Genomic DNA, 21898 nt, shown 5'->3' on the forward strand with positions numbered 1-21898 from the left:
TGAAAGCAAAACAACAAAAATAAATCTACAGTAAAAAGAAAAAATAAGTATACCTGAGTAAGTTCTGGGATATCGTTCTTGTCAATTCCGACTTGCTGTAAAGAGAAAAGGATGTCGTTATTTTAGAAAAGCTGCTTTCAGTAAATAGATCTTTTTAAATAAACAAATAAATTAATATCCAGGCAGCAAAAATACATGTCAAATAGGTAATTAAGGTAACTTTGCAAGAAGACTTTGCAAAATGACTCAACAATTAGTCTAGAGTTAAAGTACAAAAGAGAACACTTTCGGTGGACGCTAAACAGCCTTTAAAGCCATAAAAAGATAGTTTGGCTGGGTTGTCGGAAACACATTAGAACAAAGATGATTCCTAATTTGTAGAGTTAAAATGGACCAGTTAAGATAATGGTAACAGGGCTCGAAGAAACTGGCATTCATCTCTGCTGAAACAAAATCCAGAATGGCAAACTCAAGCTGGTTAGGCTGGTTGATCATATGTTTTGACGTGTTCTGTTTGAAATGAAAAGATTAGCTGGTCCACAAAACCAACTTGAGCTAACTAGTCCACAAATATGACCAGCTCTGCCAACTCAGCTAATCCACCTTTCATCCACCTTGACTAACAAAACTATTGAAGACCATCTCAGATTAGCCAATAATGGATGTCCATGTATGTAGTGCTCAGTGGGTATTCATACTTTGTAACAATATTTGTAATGAAGATAAAGGTTATCAGGAACATAAAAAGATTTTGACTGATATGGACAACACATACTGAGGCCAGTCATCTTGGCATGTAGTTGCAGAGGTTGCTTATGATTTCCTGTGATAATCCTTCCAATTCAAAGTGAATCTTCCTGCAGATTTTTTTTATTCCAAAAGCATCCCACACTTTTTTAGACAGGGACAGATAAGGAGATGTGGCTGCCCAAGGCTTAATATCTGTGTCATTAAGACAAGCTCTTGAGATGGCAGCAGTATGTGGACAACCATTGTCCTGTTGGAAAAAAGGCATCGGAATGTGCACTCAGAAAAGGTAGGACCACTGGTTGTAGGACCTCATTAATGTAACATTGCACCACACACCATGACACCATGCCCTCTGAATATGTGACACTTGACAGCAACCTGTTGATCTTGGTGATGACCTCAGTGTCTCCATGTCTACATATTCACTGGTCATACTGAGTCACTCCAAGATTCATTGTGGTTGGTTCATTCCTTCTGGGTGCATCTATGTTTTTGGATATTAAGATAAAGTAAATTATGCTACTACAGTATGTTACCTCTGCAATTTTGAGGAACTCTGAAACTCTGGTCATTCTCGTCAGGAATCTTTTGTAGATTTCCAAAGCGTCTTTGCACTGTCCTTTTTTCATCTGGAAAAATTTCTCTACATAAAATAAACAAACAAATCCGCAAAGTTAGCCTTTACAATTTGCTGTGTTTTTAGCAAAAATAGCTCATTAAAACATCGGAGTTCCTCCTTGCCTAGAAGATTAATGATTCCATCATTGTAGCAGGCATACAGCTTGATCAGATCCTTGAAGAGCAGTAGAAATGCAGCATTGATCACGCCGTTGATGAGGTCCTTTGGATGGACCTGTAAAACATATCGTGTTAGAACATTACATTACATCATGTACATGATGTTCATGTGTGACAACATGAACATCATGTTGTCACACCCATTATACATTATTCATATCAGATGAGAAATTTAGCATCCTACTGAGAAAACGAGCAGATAGGAGTTTTATAAACCAGCCTTCGTGCTGCGTTTCACAATGACATCATGGAAATGTGTTCCTCAGTCCTCAGTGACTGGGAGCGATATAAACAGTGAGGAAAATTGGTTACTAATGACAGGAAACAGACTCACGTCAAACTCCAGCAGGGCGTCGATCTGACTCTGCAGGGTGGGCATGCCTTTCAAAAGCTTATCTGTAGTCATCGTCCTCATCACACCATCAGCCCTGAGACACACACACACACACACACACACACCCAGTCCTGTTATATGACCTTCACAGCACTACATTTTGTTAAGAGTTATGAGTTATGATTGTCTGTCTTTTTCTCTTTGTTTTCTGTCCCTTTCTAGACACCATTTCAGTGATCTCAATGATCTCTGTGATTTTGAGTCTGGTGTGATAATTGGTGTCAGAAGGGATGATTTTAGTATTTCCTGGGGTTTCCAGCACAATAATCTTGTGATATAATAAAGAAAACACAGTAATTGAGTGGCAATTATGCAGACAGAAATGTCATTGTTGGACTGGTTGGAGCTGACAGAAAAGCTACAGTAGCACTGTATCTTGCTTACCCTTTCTTCACTCTGCCAAAGTCAAAAGCCATCTGTCTGTAAGCAAAGGCTTTCTCATTCAGGTATCTGCTGTAGCGCCTTATGAAGGTAGACATGTCGTAGCCTGAAAACAAACACAGGAAACAGACCCTCAGAAATGTCAAACAATAGTTGAACAAAGAAGGAATCAACTGGCAGGAACACCCCATTGTTACATTAATAAGGTCCTACCTGAACCCACACTCCAATACATTATTCCAACAGGACATAGGAAACAGAAACTGCATGAATATTCAAACTGCATGGCATGGATTATAGCAGCACACCATTAGGAACCTCGACAACTCCATGCTAAGATGTCTGAGGTGTTGTATTACACATTCTGTACATTACACACTTCTGTAAGTGCTGTTCAATAAATATGTCCAGGAGTTGCCCATATCAGTCCAAATGTTTAATAATTTATTGTTCCTGGTATTGTTTCAAACACAGCATCATTCCAATCAGACACTTCTTTCTGGAAGAAACAATTTATAACTATCTATTTCATTGACAATAAGTGTAATACTTAAGTTCACACAGAAAAACAGTCAAAAATGTTTATGTGGTAGGTAATTCCAAACTTTTGACCAGTGCTTCACTAAATATATATGTCTGCTTCAGTGATGAACTAAGGTTGCTGTGACAAAGCTAAGCTAGCATGCAGGTAAAGATAACAGCTAAAGTCACTCACCGTGAGAGCCAGTCTTGTCTAAAAAGTTACTGAGGTTGAAAAGTGTATTCCTGGAGGCAAGAAACTGGATAAATCTCTGAAAGAAAGATAAAATATATGAAATATTAATTTACACAGGTTGCACATACTGTATACAGCTTACTATACTGTTAGGTGATTTTTTTGCCAAGACCCAATGTTCAAAAGTATTTAGACACTCCTTACTCCTTAACTAATTTTAATTATAGATTCCTTAGTTTTCACATATATGTAACATATTCAGGTATCTACTATGTAGAGCTGGACAATATATCAGTATTTTATTGTATTCTGAATAGGAATGTGCTGTATTATACACCATAATATTGTTGATTTTTTTTGTACATCGTTATCGTACAAAATCCTTTTTTTGTAGTTTGTAGCAAAAAAAAAATGTAAACTGTTCTCATTTCCCATAAAAAAAACCTACTAGAAACAGATTATATCTGATTATATCTGTTCACTATCATTTATTTTACTTCAGTTCTGGATACATGCAGTATATTATTAGTATCATGACATGTTGAATCATTGACTTCTGTTACAGACTGGTGAAAATCTCAAATAGGAGTGTGCCATATCATATTGTTTGCAATAATATTGGCAAATAAAATGTAATACTAATCTTGTTTCAGTAGTGTACTTTTGTTTTTTAATAACATTGCCAAGAATTACGTTACAGCAAAAAATAAATGATTTTTTTTGTGCCATTTTAGTGCTATTATTTAATCGTGATAGATGTTCTTAATGTATCAACAATAAGCATATAACATACAAAGAGTGTATAATAATCCTGTTTAATTGGATGATGTGCAGCAAAAATTAAATAAGAATCGCACAATTATTGTGTATAAAAGTATATGACAGTGCTTATGCATTCTGTCTGCATGTCAAAACATGATAAATAATGTGTATTGTAAAAATGTCTTAAAATTAAAATATTATGATATGCTTAACATATCACCTAGCTCTATTACTGCATGATTATATACACCAAGGATGGCTTTTGCACTGATATCATATATATATATATATATATATATATATATATATATATATCGTTGTCAGAATTGTATTGTATTGTATTAACTACTATAGATTATTCAGTAACTACTTTAAATGAATAACTATCTAATAAACAGTACTCAGTAACTACTACAGATTACTAAATAATTACTATTAAATATTCAGTATCAAGTATATATTACTTAGCAACTACTATGAATGATTCATAATCAGTTCATAATTCATAATTCAGTAACTAGAGTTTTTTTTATTTAAAATACTGATGTGTGTACTGTATGTTTGTTTAGTACACTGGTGTTGCAGGTCGAATAATCCCTCACCTCATTGCCATGAACCATGAGGTGGTGTGTGGTGACCAGAGCCTTGAAGACAACAATCCAGCTGGCGTTCCCTGCCCTCTCGAACAGCGTGTCGGCCATCTGCGGGATGTTCACATTTGACTCCTGTGTCGCCTGGATCAAATCTATAAATGAAAAAAAAAAAGCTCAAAAACAATATCCACTTCCTCAAATCCACCAAATGTACCGATAATTATCTTGTAAGAAAGATCAGAAACAGTGGAAGCTCTAGAAGCTTATTTTTTTGTAAGCTTCAACAAATTCCACTACTTGTATTTGCTGACTTCAGTATCTTTCTATGTGCCGATCCAGGTGGGTTTTGTCTCAATTTCTGCAGTTTATAAATGTTCATGTATCATCATCTGCGAATATATATAATATACTAACAATACTGGTATTGACACTATATTGGTGTTGGTCCACTATTTCCATATCAGTGCATCCATATAAAGCCATTGTTCTCTAAGTGGGATCCAGCGATTCCTGGGGTTCCATGATGTAGAGCCAGAAGATCTCAAAAGCTCTTTGATGCCAATGAGTACCCCACCTCACTTACAACTTACAGAACTTAGTGGAGCTGCTGCTAGCATTAATCATGTTGCCAGATTGCACAGGACACCTCCAGTGGTCTTGTGGGGTCCATGTTTTAACAGGTCGGATCTGTTTTAGTGGCAAAAAGAAAGTCTTAACAGTACTTTGTGGTGGAAGGTGGTTTAAATGTATTGCTGTGTTTATGTATTGTATATAATGTGACAGGACTACATTGTGGTACAAAATATACGTAAATGTGTGGGGAATGCTATACAACCACGACTGCATCAGCATGTCAGCATGGTCAAAAACATATCAGGGAAATAGACTTACCACCTACACACTCAGACAGAAACTACTCAACAGTGTCCTTCACTCTCTCTCTCTCTCTGTGTCTCTCTCACACACACACACACACACACACACACACACACACACACACACACACACACACACACAACCACAGGAAGAGATGGCAGAGTAATTTTCCACTAGAAGAGATGAGACAGCAGGAGCAGCACACAGAGCAGAGCCAGAACAAGAGATCAATCTATTCTACATCATTCCTCATAAACTTGTTCTACTTGTATCCTAACTGCGCTCTGGGGTGCAGCCCAGGGGAGGACAAGCTCTAGAGCTGATATTCTGTTCATTTGTTTCCTACCATTTCCTACCATAGTGCATACTTAAAGGTACCACTCCCTAAATAAAACTATATATAACATTTAATATGTACAAAAAATGAGCACACTGTGTAAAATAAATGTACATAAAGACTCATATTTTATTCACAACAGAACATGGAACATATACAGGGGTTGGACAATGAAACTGAAACACCTGTCATTTTAGTGTGGGAGGTTTCATGGCTAAATTGGACCAACCTGATGGTCAATCTTCATTAATTGCACATTGTACCCGTAAGAGCAGAGTGTGAAGGTTCAATTAGCAGGGTAAGAGCACAGTTCTGCTCAAAATATTGCAATGCACACAACATTATGGGTGACATATCAGAGTTCAAAAGAAGACAAATTGTTGGTGCACGTATCCAGGGTAATGTCAGCATACCACCAAGAATGACAGACCACATCCAACAGGATTAACTGTGGACGCAAGAGGAGGCTGTCTGAAAGGGATGTTCGGGTTCTAATAAAAAACAGTAACTAACTTACATGACTGGGTATACAATGACAAATATAGAGAGGCAGAGTCTCTAAGAAACAAAGATTACCAGAAGTTCATCAAAAACTATGTCTACAAATTGTGGAACATTTTCCAAAAAATACGTTCGCATTAAAATGGCAAAACTTTGGATGTCTCACCATCTAAAGTACATAAAATCATCAAAAGATTGGAGAAGAAACTAGAGAAATCCTTGTACAACTGTTGGTCAGTACTGGATGCTGGGGATCTTTTGGCCCTCAGGCTGCACACTGCATTAAAAACAACCTGTACTAAGTCTGCACTGGAAATCAGTGCAATCCACAAATGGTTAAAGGAAAAAGAAAAAAAGAAAAAGCCATGTCAACACCATCACAAAACAACCAACTTCAAGGTCAAAATTCATTTAAAAGGGACTGAACCAAAAAAGAAAACTCTTCTGTGGTCAAATGAATTAAAATTAAACATTTTAAACAAGATCTTTCTGTCTCCTTCCATGCTGTAACTTTTCTCTTTTATATTCAAAAACATCACAGACAAGCCAACATGCAAAAAGCTAAGGAAACGGTAAAAAACATCAAAAATGGCAAAAGTAGCTCAATTCTGAGGTTAAACTTTGTCTACGTTACTTCATTAGCTAACATAATTTTTTTAGAATGTCTAATCATATGATTACACCAGCTTGAGTGCTAACTTAGCAACGTTTAACTAGTTTAGCAGGTTTTGTAAACATAACTGTTGAGACCGTAGAAAAACCAACGCTAGTCGGGTAAAGCCGCTCTTACATTTCTAACTAAAACAATCTCAACGACGAGACACAACACAAATTCTACACACCATGATTTGAAATAATATCACTTAGGGCTTTAAAGCATGTGATATAAAGCATGTTCTCCTCAGCGTAGCTCTATCACCACAAAGCTCTAGGGTTAGCATTAGCATTAGCTCATCTGTACACTGGTCTCCATTACTCAGAGCTGCCTCATCCAACAATAAAGCCTGCTGTTTATCGTCCACTGGCTTGATTAAACTCGTTACCGCCTCCTACACCTACTCAAGATCACTCCCTCGGCTCCTAAATTACAGAAGCCATCACACAGAGGAAGCACAGCTTATCACCCAGTTCACTATTACAAACCGTCTGAGCTTATTACCAGAGAAAGGCCAGTAAAAAGGCTTTACATCTTTGCAAACCATTAGCTATTAGCAGGACCGTGTGTATGAGTGTGTGTGTATGAGTGTATGTGTGCATGTGAGGGTCACAGCATGTCAAGCTGTGTCAGATCTGTCCTCTGAGGATACCACCATTACACACATTAATTACTTACACAAGCCCGGCTATTAGTTAGGCCAGCGCTGTCTAATTAAAGCAGCGGATACACAGCTCGGCTTAGACACTGTGGAGGATTCAGGGTCAAAGCTGTGATACTTTCAGCACCATACGCAAGATATACTATAGTGCGCAAGATGTTGGAGAAAACCATACCTGTAGAAGTTGTGAGGTGTTATCTTGTAAGTCATATTTAACTGATTTCTTGAATGAGAACAAGTGTGGCAGTAATCAGGCCAGGGTGTGGATAAAGACATTTAAATCAGATACGATTACCTAGAGTTAATTAATAATAAAATCATTCACTTAAAAGCTGATTTTTGTGTTTACTTGTGTTGTTTTTCACTAATATTTTAATTTGTTTGAGGAAGAGTGAGAAACATGCAAAAAAAAAAAAGAAATCATGAAAGGGTAAATACAGTTGCAAAAAGAAAATGTGAACCCTTTGGGATTACTTGGATTTCTACATAAATTGTTCATTAAATTTGTTCTGATCTTCATCCAAGTCACAACAATAGACAATCACAGTCTGCTTAAACTAATACCACACAATTATATGTTTGCATGTTTTTTTACATGTTAACATTCACAGTGAGATTTTTTGTGGCATTAGTTTAAGCAGACTGTGTTTGTCTATTGTTGTAAAGTAGATGAAGATCAGAACACATTTATTGACCAATTTATGTAGAAATCCAAGTAATCCCAAAGGGTTTACATACTTTTTCTCGCAACTGAACATTTTCACACCATGCTTCATATATATATATATATATATATATATATATATATATATATATATATATATATATATATATATACAGGTGCTGGTCAACGAATTAGAATAATTTGAAATAGTGCAATCATGAAATTCTTTGAATGCATTTTTTGTGCAGAATGCAAATCAGGTGTTCACTGCACCTGTCCTACTCGTTAGACTAATCACAGAACTCGTTACCTGGAAAAAAATTTGCTCAGCTGTGCTTTCCAAAAGGCCCATTTAGGCCATTTAACTGTGACACTGTTGTTTTATTGAATTAGAATAATGGAGAAACCGTTTCATTGAATTAGAATAAATGCTCAAATTTTTGTTTTCTGTGAAGAGTGTTCACTGTGCAGTATAAAGTCAGGGTTGAGTAGAATTTCTAAGTTGTAAAATCAATCATGGGTAAGCAGCGCGACCTCTCAACCGGAATAGTGGCTCAAATTCAAGCCCTTCGCCAACAAGGCTTGACCCAAACTAAAATTGCTGAGCAGCTCGGCATCAGCCAGTCTTCCGTCTGCAAAGCTCTCAAGAAAAACTGCAGCAAGCGCACCAACTGTTCCGGCGTCCGAAAAACTTCTGCTCGCGACAACAAGCAGCTGAGAAAGATCGCAGTCAGCAACCGGTTCAAGTCCACTTCCGAGCTCACCGACTTGTGGAACAAGCAGACCGGCGCTGACGTCTCCAGATCAACCACTTACCGTCGTCTGCGCGAACTCGGCTTCAAATCTCGCGTTTCAGCAGTAAAACCGATGCTGAACAAGAAACAAATGGAGAAACGGCTGAAGTGGGCCAAAGAACACGGCGAGTGGACTGCTGAAGACTGGCAGAAAGTGGTCTTCAGTGACGAATCACGCTTCTGCATCTCCTTCGGTGACCAAGGTCCTCGTGTCTGGCGTCGTGGTGGCGAAACCTACAACCACGAGTGCGTGAAAAGATCCGTCAAGTTTCCCCAGAGCGTTATGGTCTGGGGATGCATGTCCGCTCGAGGTGTAGGGAAACTCTGCTTCCTCAAGAAGACTGTCAATGCTGCCGTATGTCAAGCGGAAAATTCGCGACAGAAAGCCTACTACGCTGGACCAACTGAAGCAGAACATCGCCACTGCCTGGGAAGCTGTGAGTGCGGAAACTTGCGACAAGCTGGTCAAATCGATGCTGCGGAGACTTCAGGCAGTCATACAAGCCAAGGGGGCAGCCACAAAATACTGAGAAAGTGATGATTGTAATTATAATAAAAATTATTCTAATTCAATGAAACGGTTTCTCCATTATTCTAATTCAATAAAACAACAGTGTCACAGTTAAATGGCCTAAATGGGCCTTTTGGAAAGCTCAGCTGAGCACATTTTTTCCAGGTAACGAGTTCTGTGATTAGTCTAACGAGTAGGACAGGTGCGGTGAACACCTGATTTGCATTCTGCACAAAAAATGCATTCAAAGAATTTCATGATTGCACTATTTCAAATTATTCTAATTCGTTGACCAGCACCTGTATATAGGGAGAGAAAGAAAAAGAGAGCTCGCACTGAATAGAAGTGGACTTTTCCATTAAAACTTGGTGAAAAAAACCTACAACAACATGAAAAATCAATAAAGGTCGGTTGAAGGCGTGAAGTGGGAAGTGAAGGCCCTTTGCTGACTATAAGTTGGAAAATGGCTTTTTCTCTTCTGTGATGGTCAGCAAATACACAGGACTCTACTTCCTACTGACCACTGAGGCAGCAAACAGTTACAAATATAAGACACAAAGTCATTGATATAAGTTCAAAGGTCTAAGAACAATCTGAAATATGAGATTTTTTTTAAACTCAAATTTAAACTCTCATTTTTTATTTTAAATTATTAACACATTCATAACCCCCCTGTACTCTCTCTCTCACACACACAAACACAAACAGCCAGTACAGATGGTGTGAAACAGCCTTTATAGCTGCAACGTGATGAATAATCTGGAGAGAAGACAGGTGGGTGGATGGCTTCCCTACAGACAGTTAGAGAAAATAAAACCCAGAAAAGTCTATAAAGGGTCATCTTGCTCTACAGCAACATATAGTCAACTGATTTTTCCATTCCAAACTAAATGGTATAGGTGAGAAGAATGTAATGCTTGTGCCGTTTGAGGCGGAATGAAAATTTTTCATAAGGTTTTCAAGCGTACCTTAAGAATAGAGTCTTAAGGTAAGTCAAAGAAGTGGCACAGACTTCATCCAAGTCACCTGAAGATCAGCATGTTGTTTTCAAACAACATGTTGCCTCTTGTGCTAACACAATACCCCTGTAGCTCATCTGAAATATATGAGCTGTACAGGGCTAGGATAGTAACATTAGCTGAGGTAACTTTTTTTTACGCATTTGGTTGCTACAAATAACTGGCTATCTATGTAAATTTCAAGTCACACATGATCTACTATGAAAATGTTATGTTATGCATTGTGAACATGCTAAAGAGTATAAGAGTTTTGGTCTATAGGCCTTCACTGCCAATTATTTGTAGCTCAAAAACTGGCTAATTCTGTTACGTTGTTTAGCACTGCCCACATTTACTGATATGGGGAGAAAAGGACCATCCCATCCATCAATCCAGACTTTTGGGAGCCAACCAAAAGTTCTTTCAAATTATTACGAATACTCAACTTTACAACAATTAATCAGCTCGGTCCAGGCTATGCCCTTAATGAATCTTAAAGAGCAATGGGAGAAGGATCTAGATGTTCTGTCAACTGAATGTGATTGGCAGCAAATATTGTACAGAATCCATTCATCCTCCTTCTGTTGCAAGCATAGAATAATTTAATAATTTAATGTAAAGTCAAACTAAACAAAATCTACCCGAATACGAACCCATTACGTGATCGCTGCCGTCAGGATCTTGCCTCCCCAATAGAAATGCTCTGGTTATGCCCATCAACGTTCAAGTTCTGGACTTAAATCTTGTCAACAATATCTGAGGTCCTGGAGATGCAGTTGGATCCTAACCCTGTTACAGCAGTATTTGGTGTCTGGCCATCTAGCCTGTTAATTCCAAAACATCAATCTGATTTCATAGCTTTTGTGACTCTGTTGGCAAGACGGCTAATTCTACTGAAGGGATGTCCTTCAGTATAGCACACTGGAAAAAATGTAATGCACTCTAAATGGTTTTCTTTTAAAACTTAAAAGATCTTGGCAGCCTTTTTTCACTTTTATGGAAAAGCTGCAGCCATTCCAGAATAATGGTACTCAAAGCTTGGAATACTCTACCTAGCCAAAATTACACAAAATATTATTTTTGCAGATCTGGAATATAAAAAGAGGAAGATGGATGATCACAAGCCATCAAACCAAGCTGAACTGCTTGAATTTTTTGCACCAGGAGTGGCATAAAGGTATCCAAAAGCAGTGTGTAAGACTGGTGGAGAAGAACATACCAAGATGCATGAAAACTGTGATTAAAAACCAGGGTTATTCCACCAAATATTGATTTCTGATCTCTTAAAACTGTATGAATATGAACTTGTTTTATTTGCATTATTTGCATTATAAGAAGCTCTGCATCTTTTTTTATTTCAGTCATTTCTCATTTTCTGCAAATAAATGCTCTAAATGACAATATATTTATTTGGAATTTGGGAGAAATGTTGTACGTAGTTGATAGAATAAAACAACAATGTTTATTTTATTTAAACACATACTTATAAATAGCAAAATCAGAGAAATTGAAGTGGTCTCTTAAATTATTTTCTAGAGCTGTGTAATGGTAACTGTATGTGTTTTATATTCTGTGAACCTGAGCAGTGAAACTTGCAATATAATTATTCTGCTCAATGCAAAACCGACAATAAAAGATTTACTCAAATAACTACAAATACACAGATAGTTATTAGTCAATGAGATTTTAAATTTCCAGAAATGTTTATATGCGAGTCCAGGGGATATTTTAAAATCTACTATTAGCCGCATCAGATGAGGGGTAAATAAGAGAGGTTATAAAGCGTTTGTAGCATCCTATCCAGGGAGGTTTCATCTCCCAATTTATCCAATATAATTTCTACAAAACGTAAAATACACTTGATGATGTGTATTTTTTCATGCATTTTTCATTGAGGCTAGTTATGAAGGGTGCAATTGTTTTAACATACAGCAAGATGTTCTGCTACACACATTACATAATCAGAGCTGCTGAACTGATGCTGAGTGGCGTCCCTCCTCCAGGGGTTTTGATGGTCAGCTCACTGCAGCTCACTGAGAGAGAGATAATAAAACTGCCTGACCTTCGCCTGTCCCCTTCATCTCAATAAGAGCCGCCGCCAAACGCTTTCTCCTAGCTTCTGCTGGCATCCGATAAGCAGCATTGCTCCCTGGGGAACAGCAGGATGGAGCTGGCCAAAAGGGACCATTCAGAGCCCGGCACTCAGACGACGAGGAGGAATTAAATATCTGATTTATTGAGTAGTTCACAGCACAGCCCACTAGTGTTATGCTAAAGCAGACACTTTCACAAAACTGCTTTTTAGAATTTACCCTAAAAATTGTTACTTTTGAGATTATTCCATGAGCTACATGTGGGTTTTCATGTGAGCAAATATAGAATTGTTCCATAATTGAAAACTAATGTGTTTTTAATAAACTGCTGCAAAACATTTATTCCATATTTTTGATGTTACTACTATTTTTTTTTTAGGTTTAGTTTATTTTGGTTTTGAAAAACATATAGACACACAAAAGGAGGGATTAAAATTGATAATAAAAAAAGAAGAGAAAAGAGAAATCATCCTAAAATGGATAGGCTGAAGCTTTAGCTAAATTATATTATTATTAGATTAGTTATAACTATATTACTATATAATATATATAGTATAATATAATATAATACTATTGAAGTACACAGGTAGTGCTTCTATAAAAAAAATGCAAAAATTCTTTGCCTGGTAAGATTTATTGGAAATGTATGGGGAAACCCTTTGTACACTGTTCTTTCTCCCCTTCTCTTTTTTGCCAGTTAAAATATATTGTATTTGTACTAACTATGTATTTTAGTTTTTAGTTTCTCATGTATGTTTATAATTGACTGTGTGCATGTATATTCTGTCATAATGTATTACACTGTTGTGCACTTGATTCTGTACAGTACAAAAAAACTGGTTCTTTAGCTTGTATGTTAAATTACTGTCTACATTATGTTCCATTTTTAATGAATTACACAAAGTACCACTGGCATTGCTACCGAACCCTTGAGGATCCCCTTTTTAAAATGTTCTTTTCTTTGCAAAAAGGTTCAACATAGCGCTAAAATAATTTTTTGAGATGTTTAACCCTTTTTGGTGTAACACTTAACCTTTTTACAAGGGTCTTTCAGTTAGCATACAAAAAAATCTACTCTGTTCTTAAGACGTATCATTTTAAATGCCCCAGTGGAATATTTTACTGCTCAAATATTGATTTCTGATGTCTCGGGGCACATATTTGAGATCTTACATTTAATTTAGAGATCAACTTTGTCACAGATGTTTCTCCAAGTTTTTACCCTATTCCAGTGTTTCACTTCAGTGAAAATAAGATTCCATTAAGTGTTACACTTGCCTCCTAGCTCCAGAGTAATTTTGGAACATAAGTGACCATTATGTGTTTTCTAACCTACATTAACCTGACTATTAGTTGTTAGCTACATTAGCATCATACCTCCAGTGCTCCTTGTTGAGAAATATCCAGTACTCCTTTCTGGAAAATATGTCACTATTACTTGTTAGCTACATTAGCATCATAGCTCCAGTGCTCATCGTTGAGAAATATGTGACTATTAGTTGTTAGCTACATTAGCATCATACCTCCAGTGCTCCATGTTGAGAAATATCCAGTACTCCTTTCTGGGAAATATGTGACTATTACTTGTTAGCTACATTAGCATCATAGCTTCAGTGCTACTTGTAGAGAAATATGTGACTATTAGTTGTTAGCTACATTAGCATCATAGCTCCAGTGCTACTTGTTGAGAAATATGCAGCTATTACTTGTTAAGTAAATAAGACTCCTGTGCTCCTTGTAGGAAAATATGCAAATATTTCATAGCTGAAATATACCAAAGCTTTTATTTTTAGGTAGGTTAGACACATAGCTCCAGTATTAACTGCTGGAAATTAAGCTTACATTACCTTTTAGATAGCGTTACATTAGCTTCATAGCTTCACTGTAAATTGTTGGAACATAGGCTTACATTAGCCACAGTATTCACATTGCTCCAGTGTTAATTGTTGGGACTTGTTAGATACACAAGGCTCATAACTATATTGTAAATTGTTGGGGCATAAGCTTCATTTAGGTGTTATCTACTGTTAATCCAGTTTAAACTAAAGAAGACCTTCCAACATTAGAACTTCTTCCAACATTAGGTGAAAGGGTTGGAACACAGTGTCTTGGCTGATTAACTAATTTATTTCCTGTAACATGTTTGTGCTGGATTTGTTCAAAATTAATCTGCTAATTACTTTAGAGTTAGCTGTAACACTTCCCCATGCTCAGCGCAGGGCTGAACAGCAGGACTGGACTCCTCCATAGCTCTTCTGAAACGGCACAGTTTAATGCTTTTCTTGCTCTAACAAACCTGATTCAGCTCACTGTGGGTTTGATAATTAGCTGATGTGATGAATCGGATGAATTAGAGGAGAAGGAGACAGAAGCACACAGACTCTCCCTGAAGCCTTCAGCCCAGCTGCTAGCTTCCAAGGTTTTAAATGGCTGGTAGGAGACCTTTTGTAGACTTCCAATTAAATTATGCACAATTTGGAAGTTGATTTTGGCCCGAATACTTGAATACAGTTATATATGCAATACATAACAATTAGTTCCAACAATAATACATTCATCTTTAACTGAAACAATCAACAATACTGTAAAACTGCACATTTTAGACTGGCCTAAAGGTGGCCCAAGGTACACCTGTGTGTCTAAATAGCATCTTTATTTGCCCCACATGTGACTGGTGGATGGTTTATCTCAGCGAAGGAGAAGTGCTCACTAACACAGATTTAGACTCAATTTGAACAAAATTTAAGAAAAAAAAGGCCTTTTGTGTACATAGGAAACATCTTAGATGTTTGAGTTCAGCTCATGAAAAATAAGAGCAAAACCAAAAATGTTGCGTTCATATTTTTGTTCAGTGTATTTATTTGATGGTAAGTGAATGTGGATATACAGCTCTGGAAAAAAATAAGAGACCACTTCAGTTTCTCTGATTTTGCTATTTATAGGTACACGTTTGAATAAAATGAACATTGTTGTTTTATTCTATAAACTACAGACAACATTTCTCCCAAATTCAAAATAAAAATATTGTTATTTAGAGCATTTATTTGCATTAAATGAGAAATGGCTGAAATAACAAAAAAGATGCAGAGCTTTCAGATCTTAAATAATGCAAAGTTCATATTCATATTCAAGTTTCAGGAGTACAGAAATCAATACTTGGTGGAATAACCCTGTTTTTTAATCATTAAATTTATGCCACTCCTGGCACAAACATTTAAGCAGTTCAGTTTGGTTTGATGGCTTGTGATCATCAATCCTTCTCTTCATTATTTTCCAGAGGTTTTCAATTTGGTAAAATAAAAAATATAACAAACACTATTGTATGTGTTTCATCACTGAAATGTTCTGCAGCAGAACTCTAGCAAACAGCAGCACTGAGTCACACTAACCCAGCATTCGGTTAACCACTGAATAATTCAGACACACACACACACACACAGAAAGACATACAAAAAGAAAGAAAGAGATACAGCATCTCACGGTTCTCGCATTTCACAAAGCAACAGGAGCATTTATGCTGACACAGCTTGAATACAGAGCAAACTAACAGCTGTTACGAAGCACAAACAGCCCCTCCCCCACATTCAAATCCTCAGAGCCCCCCCAAACACACACATACACACTGTCACAGTAGTGCAGTCACTGTAAAGGCAGTTTAGAACACAATCAGCAAGAGCAGCTGTGTCTCACACACACACACACACAAGTACACACACACAGAAAAAAGTGGAGTGGGGGCATTTACCATTTACAAGATTGCTGCATTCAGACTGTATATGCTTGTATCAGCAAGCACACACACAAACACACACTCAAACTCACACAAAGTGAGTCTGTTCTCTATTTATAAAGCTCCACCTGAGGCATCAAAGAGCACTGGATGAGCATCATAACTGTGACATCACTGTACAACTCCTCTGACCGCACACACATCTACCCACACACACACTCACACATTCGTTTTAATGTCATGCCATAAGCTCATATATATGACTGATATATAATGTACATGTATGCATGGGTTGAAAATCTATGAAAACTCTCTCTCTCACACACACACACACACACACACACAAACAGCCAGCAGCTGCATGGTCGAGTGTCACATCAGATCTTGATGCCTTTTCAGTAAAAACAGCACTCACAGACTGTAATCATCCCGACAGAACATGATCACATGACCTGCCCTGACTCCACAGGATTATCATCACCATCGCTAACAACTAGGCCTCACACAGCGGCTAAGCCTCCACACCGGGAAACACTGCAGGATGTGGCGGCAGGAGCCGTACTGTGTGTGTGTGTGTGGTGTATATCAGGGTAAACAAACAAACAAACAAACATGTAGCTAATATTGTATGTAAAACCAATTAAAAGTTTGAACACACCTTCTCTTACAGTGTTTCTTTATTTCCTAATTTAAAGTATTTTCTACATTGTAGATTAATATTAAAGGCATGAAAACAATTAAGGGAATTATGCAGTAAACAGTAAAAAAAAATCCCCTGACCTAAACCCAACTAAGATGGGTGATTTGGGATTAACTAGAGCATGAAGGAAAAGCAGCAACTATTATTCAACACCTTTGAAAATCATTAAAAAGGAAGAAAAGCATGTTAGCAAAAAAAATTAATTGAATGTCTATTTTCTGGTCTATTTCATTCATAAGGCACACCAGATTATAAGTAAGTATAGTAAGGATGTCTAAATCGTTATCTCTAAAATACCCTGAAATATCATGATATTATTTTAGGGCCAAATGGGCCATCAGGTCACAAGGTTCTGTTTTGCTGTTTGTAGCAAAAGAAAAATTTACACTGTTATCATTTCCCAATAAATATTTAATAGAGACAGATTATAACTGAGTATATCTGTCCAGTATCATTTATATAACTGTAATCATGGATATATGGAGTGCAATATTAGTATCATGACATGGTAGCTCACAGACTGGTGAAAATCTCAGTTAGGGGTGTGCCATATCATATTCATACTCCATATCATATTCAATTTTATATATATTTTTAAGCAGTAGTGTATACTTATGTGTACTTATATGTTTTTTTAATTCCATGTTTTATCATATGACCAAAAATAATTGAAATATTTTGATATTATTTAAGGGCCATAAAAGCTTTTAAAGCTTTTTAAATGCTGTGTTCAACATTTATGCCTGACATTCTTCTTTCTCTTTCAGCAGCAAGTGTACATCAGACACGTGCGAAAGGCTGTTGCCACAGCAACCACAGCATTTTCTCTGGAGAGCATTTGGTCGGGTCTAACGTGTAATTAAGTCACACAGGTCGGAGTGTGAGAGTGAGTGTGGGCCTATGAGCGTGTTTACACCTCGCATTAGGAAGGAGTTCAACTGAAGCCACACGGCTCCCTCTAAGATACCTTTGGTTCGAACTAATGCTGGGCGGTTCATCTAATTAATTTGATTATTTTGATTGAAAAAAATCTAAACTATTCTCCAGAGCTTAGAAAAAACACCTCAATAACACCCATCTCCATGCTTCATAGTTTTGTCTGCATGTCTGTCTTTGTGTCTAGGCCAACACCACCAATGGTGTCTGTTGCCAATATTGAGATATTATTTTTTACAATATGGCTTATTGCTAGTCTGAACTAAACAGAAACCTCTCCCCTGATCTGTCTTACTGGAACATCCAACCACAGCTCAGTTATCAAGGTGATGTGGTTAGGTTTTGATTTTAAAAACCTGTTGGTTCTTGATGAAGTCGATAATACCATGTATATAAACCACATCTCCAGAAACCTAAAAAAACACATTATTAACACCCACCACCATGCTTTACAGTTTTTTCTGCATGGGTGCCTTTGTGTCTAGGCCAAAACTGTTGGCAAAAAGCCATATTTTGGTCTTATCTGACCAAAGAAAACGATCCCACAATATACATTCACCCTAAACCCAGTCATTCTTTGAAAAATTACATTATGACTAAAATATCACATTATGCTTAATTTTACCATAGTATTAAAACAAGCTCACTGGCACCCCCTACACTCAAGGAGTGTAATTCACTTTCATATTTTGATAAAACTATTGCATAATGTTGCTTTAAAGTACTCAGATCAGATCTTGGAGCAAAAATCTAAACTACAATATCAGTGTACTAAGCTAAGCATCAGTTCCTCACTTTTCTCACTTCGTAACATTAAGATTAGGCTCTTATGCTGAACATGACACTTTAAATCCTGGTCATAGTACAGACCTGACTGTCAGTGAGGTAATAGAAAAAAGCTTGCTCAACATTAAAGATTCAGACCTTTCTAAAACATTGAAAGTAAACTGGGAACTGTAATTGGACACCATCAACACAGGGTCAGGTGACCAGCATTATACATTCCTGAAACACTGACCCAGTAAACGGTAATTACCCATTAGCGTTAGCATGCTAAGCATAAGCATGTTGATGCTTTTCTGTATTTTAAAAATTATTTAATGGGATTTACGCAAACCTGTTTAGCTCAGCAACCTTAATGAATACCAGAACACAATTTAAAACGGCTAAGGGGAGTGTGTGTGTGTGGGGGGGGGGGGGGGGGGGGGGGGTTGATTTACTGTGTTTGTTAGCAATGTTAGCCTTGAAGAGCAGCACTACAGGAGGAAAAATTAGACTGCAGTGCTGCTAATGTTTGTGTGTGAGTTGTTTTTTTAATGTGTGTTTGTGAGGAGCCATCTTTTGCTGCACATGAATGAAGAATTAGAAGCTTCTGTATTTATAGTTCTCACCCTCAAGCCCAATCCCACAAAACTACCCACAATCCTTCAGTGCCACAGAATGCACCAGAGAGAGATGGAGTGAGAGAATAAACTGTCACACAAATATTTGTAATAAACTCATGTGTGCTGCCTTTACTGTATTTATTTTAGTGTTGTAATGTTGCACAATTTGTTGCACGTTTGCAATTTATGTCGTAAATATGCTACTGTTTGTATGCTGCTTCATGTTGGTCCTGGAGGAACATCATTTTGTTGCACTGAATCCTGACTTGGCTAACCATTAAAAAAAATAACGATTATTTAACAAAAAAGGACCATCTGAATGTCTGAACACTTTTTTCCCTGGTTATACTGTATTGTTCATATACAAAGTAAACTTCCTGTATGAGGTTCTTTAAAGAATGTTCAAAAACGGTAGCCCAAAAAAGGTTCTACTTTTGTTGCAAGACAAAGAACTCTATTATACAGACTATATAGAATTATTTTTTTACCTGTTTAAACCCGGACACTTTAGGTGACTAGCATGTGGATAATATGCATTTACATTCGGTAGTAGTGCTGGGCAATATGGGAAAAATCATATATCACAACATGGATTTTTTTATAGCACGATAATGATATATCACATTTATATGAATAAATTATTAATAAATGAACAAACACGAAAATGAGGCTATTCAATCTGTAATTCAATCCGTTCCACTTAGTTTTTTTTATTTTAATTACCGTTTTTATTAGTTTCAGTTAAGAAGAACTTTCACTTTCAGTTTTCCTTATTTCGTTCGTTTTCGTTAACAATAATATTTGGTTACTTAGCTATTTGGTGATTATCATGCCATAGCTATATTTAAGACATTCTGTATGCTAAATAACAAAGAAGGCAGCAACAAGCTAGAAGCTAATAAGCTAATAACAACATTTAATAAAAACAGAAAAATAGATATAAAATAGGAAAATAACCAACTAAACTAAGCTCAAAATGCTAAAAGAAATATAATCTAACAAATTCTAAAAGATCAAAACAAAATAGTGAACACTCAAAGCAGTATCTTAAAGACAGAATATAAAGCTTTACCAGACTCAACACCTATAGAAGGAAGGATCAGTGACAGTGTGACGGTTCTAGTGAAATTATTAAAATGTAAAAATACATAACATAGCGCCGTGTACCACATAAAATCTGTCCAAGATCCTCACCAAGAATAAAAAACCATGAGAGAAACCCAACCCTAATGCCAATACGTTTTATTGTAGCCTACTTTATATATTTGCATGAATAATTGATGAAATTACTGTAGAAAGGGTAGGGACGATAGAAGGTAAAAAGCACGATAGATACTTTTCTATCGTTGTTTTCTATCGTTGCTAAAGGTTACAGGTATGACCTGCAATATGGACCTGCTCAGTGTTGGGAAGTAACGGATTACATGTAACGGCGTTACGTAATCAGATTACAAATTATAGGTAACTGTAATCCGTTACAGTTACTGCTTCAGTAAATGGTAATCAGATTACAGTTACTCTGCTAAAATAAAAGGGTTACATTGCGGTACTTTCCTATTTTTGCTCTTCCAATCCAACACTGACAAAACGCAAATAACATTTTGCGGTGAAATCGCTCTGATATGACAGGGAACTGTCTGCCCCTCCTCCCGTCTCGCTGCACACACACACACACAGGGAGGAGGGGCAGACAGCGGCTCCGCACACACAACGAGACGAAATTAACTGACATTTTGGTCAACGAATAAAAACGAGACGAAAATATTTGGCAGGAACGAAATCCAATCAGAACTGATTTAGTTCTGTGAAAGGAAGGGACCAGTTAAGAAGAGATCCAATCACTGCTACTTTAGCGAAGGTGGCGCCGCGCGCTCAGTTACAAACCCGGGAATTAACCTGTCGATACTTACGGAGCTCGACTGGAAGTTAACTCGTTCAGCAGGGAGAGAGAGAGAGGGGAGAGGCGATATATTTCTCCTTTGACGTCGCGAAAAACAAGATAACGTGTAAACCGCGTGGAGCGACTCCATCTCCGGTAAAAACACCACAATTCAGCTTCTGCAGACCAGAGTCACACAGATCTCCATGCAGAGATCAGCGTTTTAATACTGATGTTATTTCATGAGCTGATGTGTTTAACTCAGCAGTGCACTAAAACACAGAACTGATACAGAACCCTAACTCATTAAGATCAGATCATCTGTTTAGTCTCAAAGTGGGAAAGATATAGCTAATGTTAAAGCAGGAACAGGTCAGAAAGAAACTCAATAATATAACCAAAATAAAACAATAAAATAAGTGAATCTATGAACCCAAAAGTCTGTGTAAATTCCTTACAGCACTTTCTCATAAGTTTCTTACTTTAACTCATGAAGTCTCTCAGTACATCCTGAGAGCATCTCTACAGGACAGTGTGTGAAGGTGTGTTTCTGATCTTATTTATAGACTGTAGCCACAGTAGGTGTGCTGGGTTAGTGCTGGAGATAAAACTAGATCATTTAAAAGCTGTTTTTGCATCTACAACGCTATTCAAACTATAATTTAACTATTCAGATTTTTAATGACCTGATTTCTAGAGCAAAATGCTTTAAATGTAAAATATATATAGTCACACACCAACAATAATAATAATATACATTAAATCATATAAAAAATATATTTCAC

General features: G+C 36.9%; 1 protein-coding gene across 6 annotated transcripts in view; it reads right to left on the reverse strand.

Annotated features, from left to right (window-relative positions):
- Nucleotides 1-21898, reverse strand: part of snap91a (synaptosome associated protein 91a) — a 70307-nt gene that overhangs the window by 38352 nt on the left and 10057 nt on the right. For all 6 annotated transcript variants that reach the window (XM_049478442.1, XM_049478444.1, XM_049478446.1 and 3 more), the window contains exons 2-8: nt 4403-4545; nt 3039-3114; nt 2327-2429; nt 1883-1976; nt 1492-1603; nt 1287-1393; nt 54-95 (exon numbers count right to left, since the gene is read on the reverse strand). In XM_049478442.1, coding sequence (XP_049334399.1) covers nt 54-95; nt 1287-1393; nt 1492-1603; nt 1883-1976; nt 2327-2429; nt 3039-3114; nt 4403-4545 — 677 coding nt within the window. The remainder of the gene's footprint in view (nt 1-53; nt 96-1286; nt 1394-1491; nt 1604-1882; nt 1977-2326; nt 2430-3038; nt 3115-4402; nt 4546-21898) is intronic.

The sequence above is a fragment of the Astyanax mexicanus genome, chromosome 4, assembly GCF_023375975.1.
Source record: "Astyanax mexicanus isolate ESR-SI-001 chromosome 4, AstMex3_surface, whole genome shotgun sequence".
Taxonomy (NCBI): domain Eukaryota; kingdom Metazoa; phylum Chordata; class Actinopteri; order Characiformes; family Acestrorhamphidae; genus Astyanax; species Astyanax mexicanus.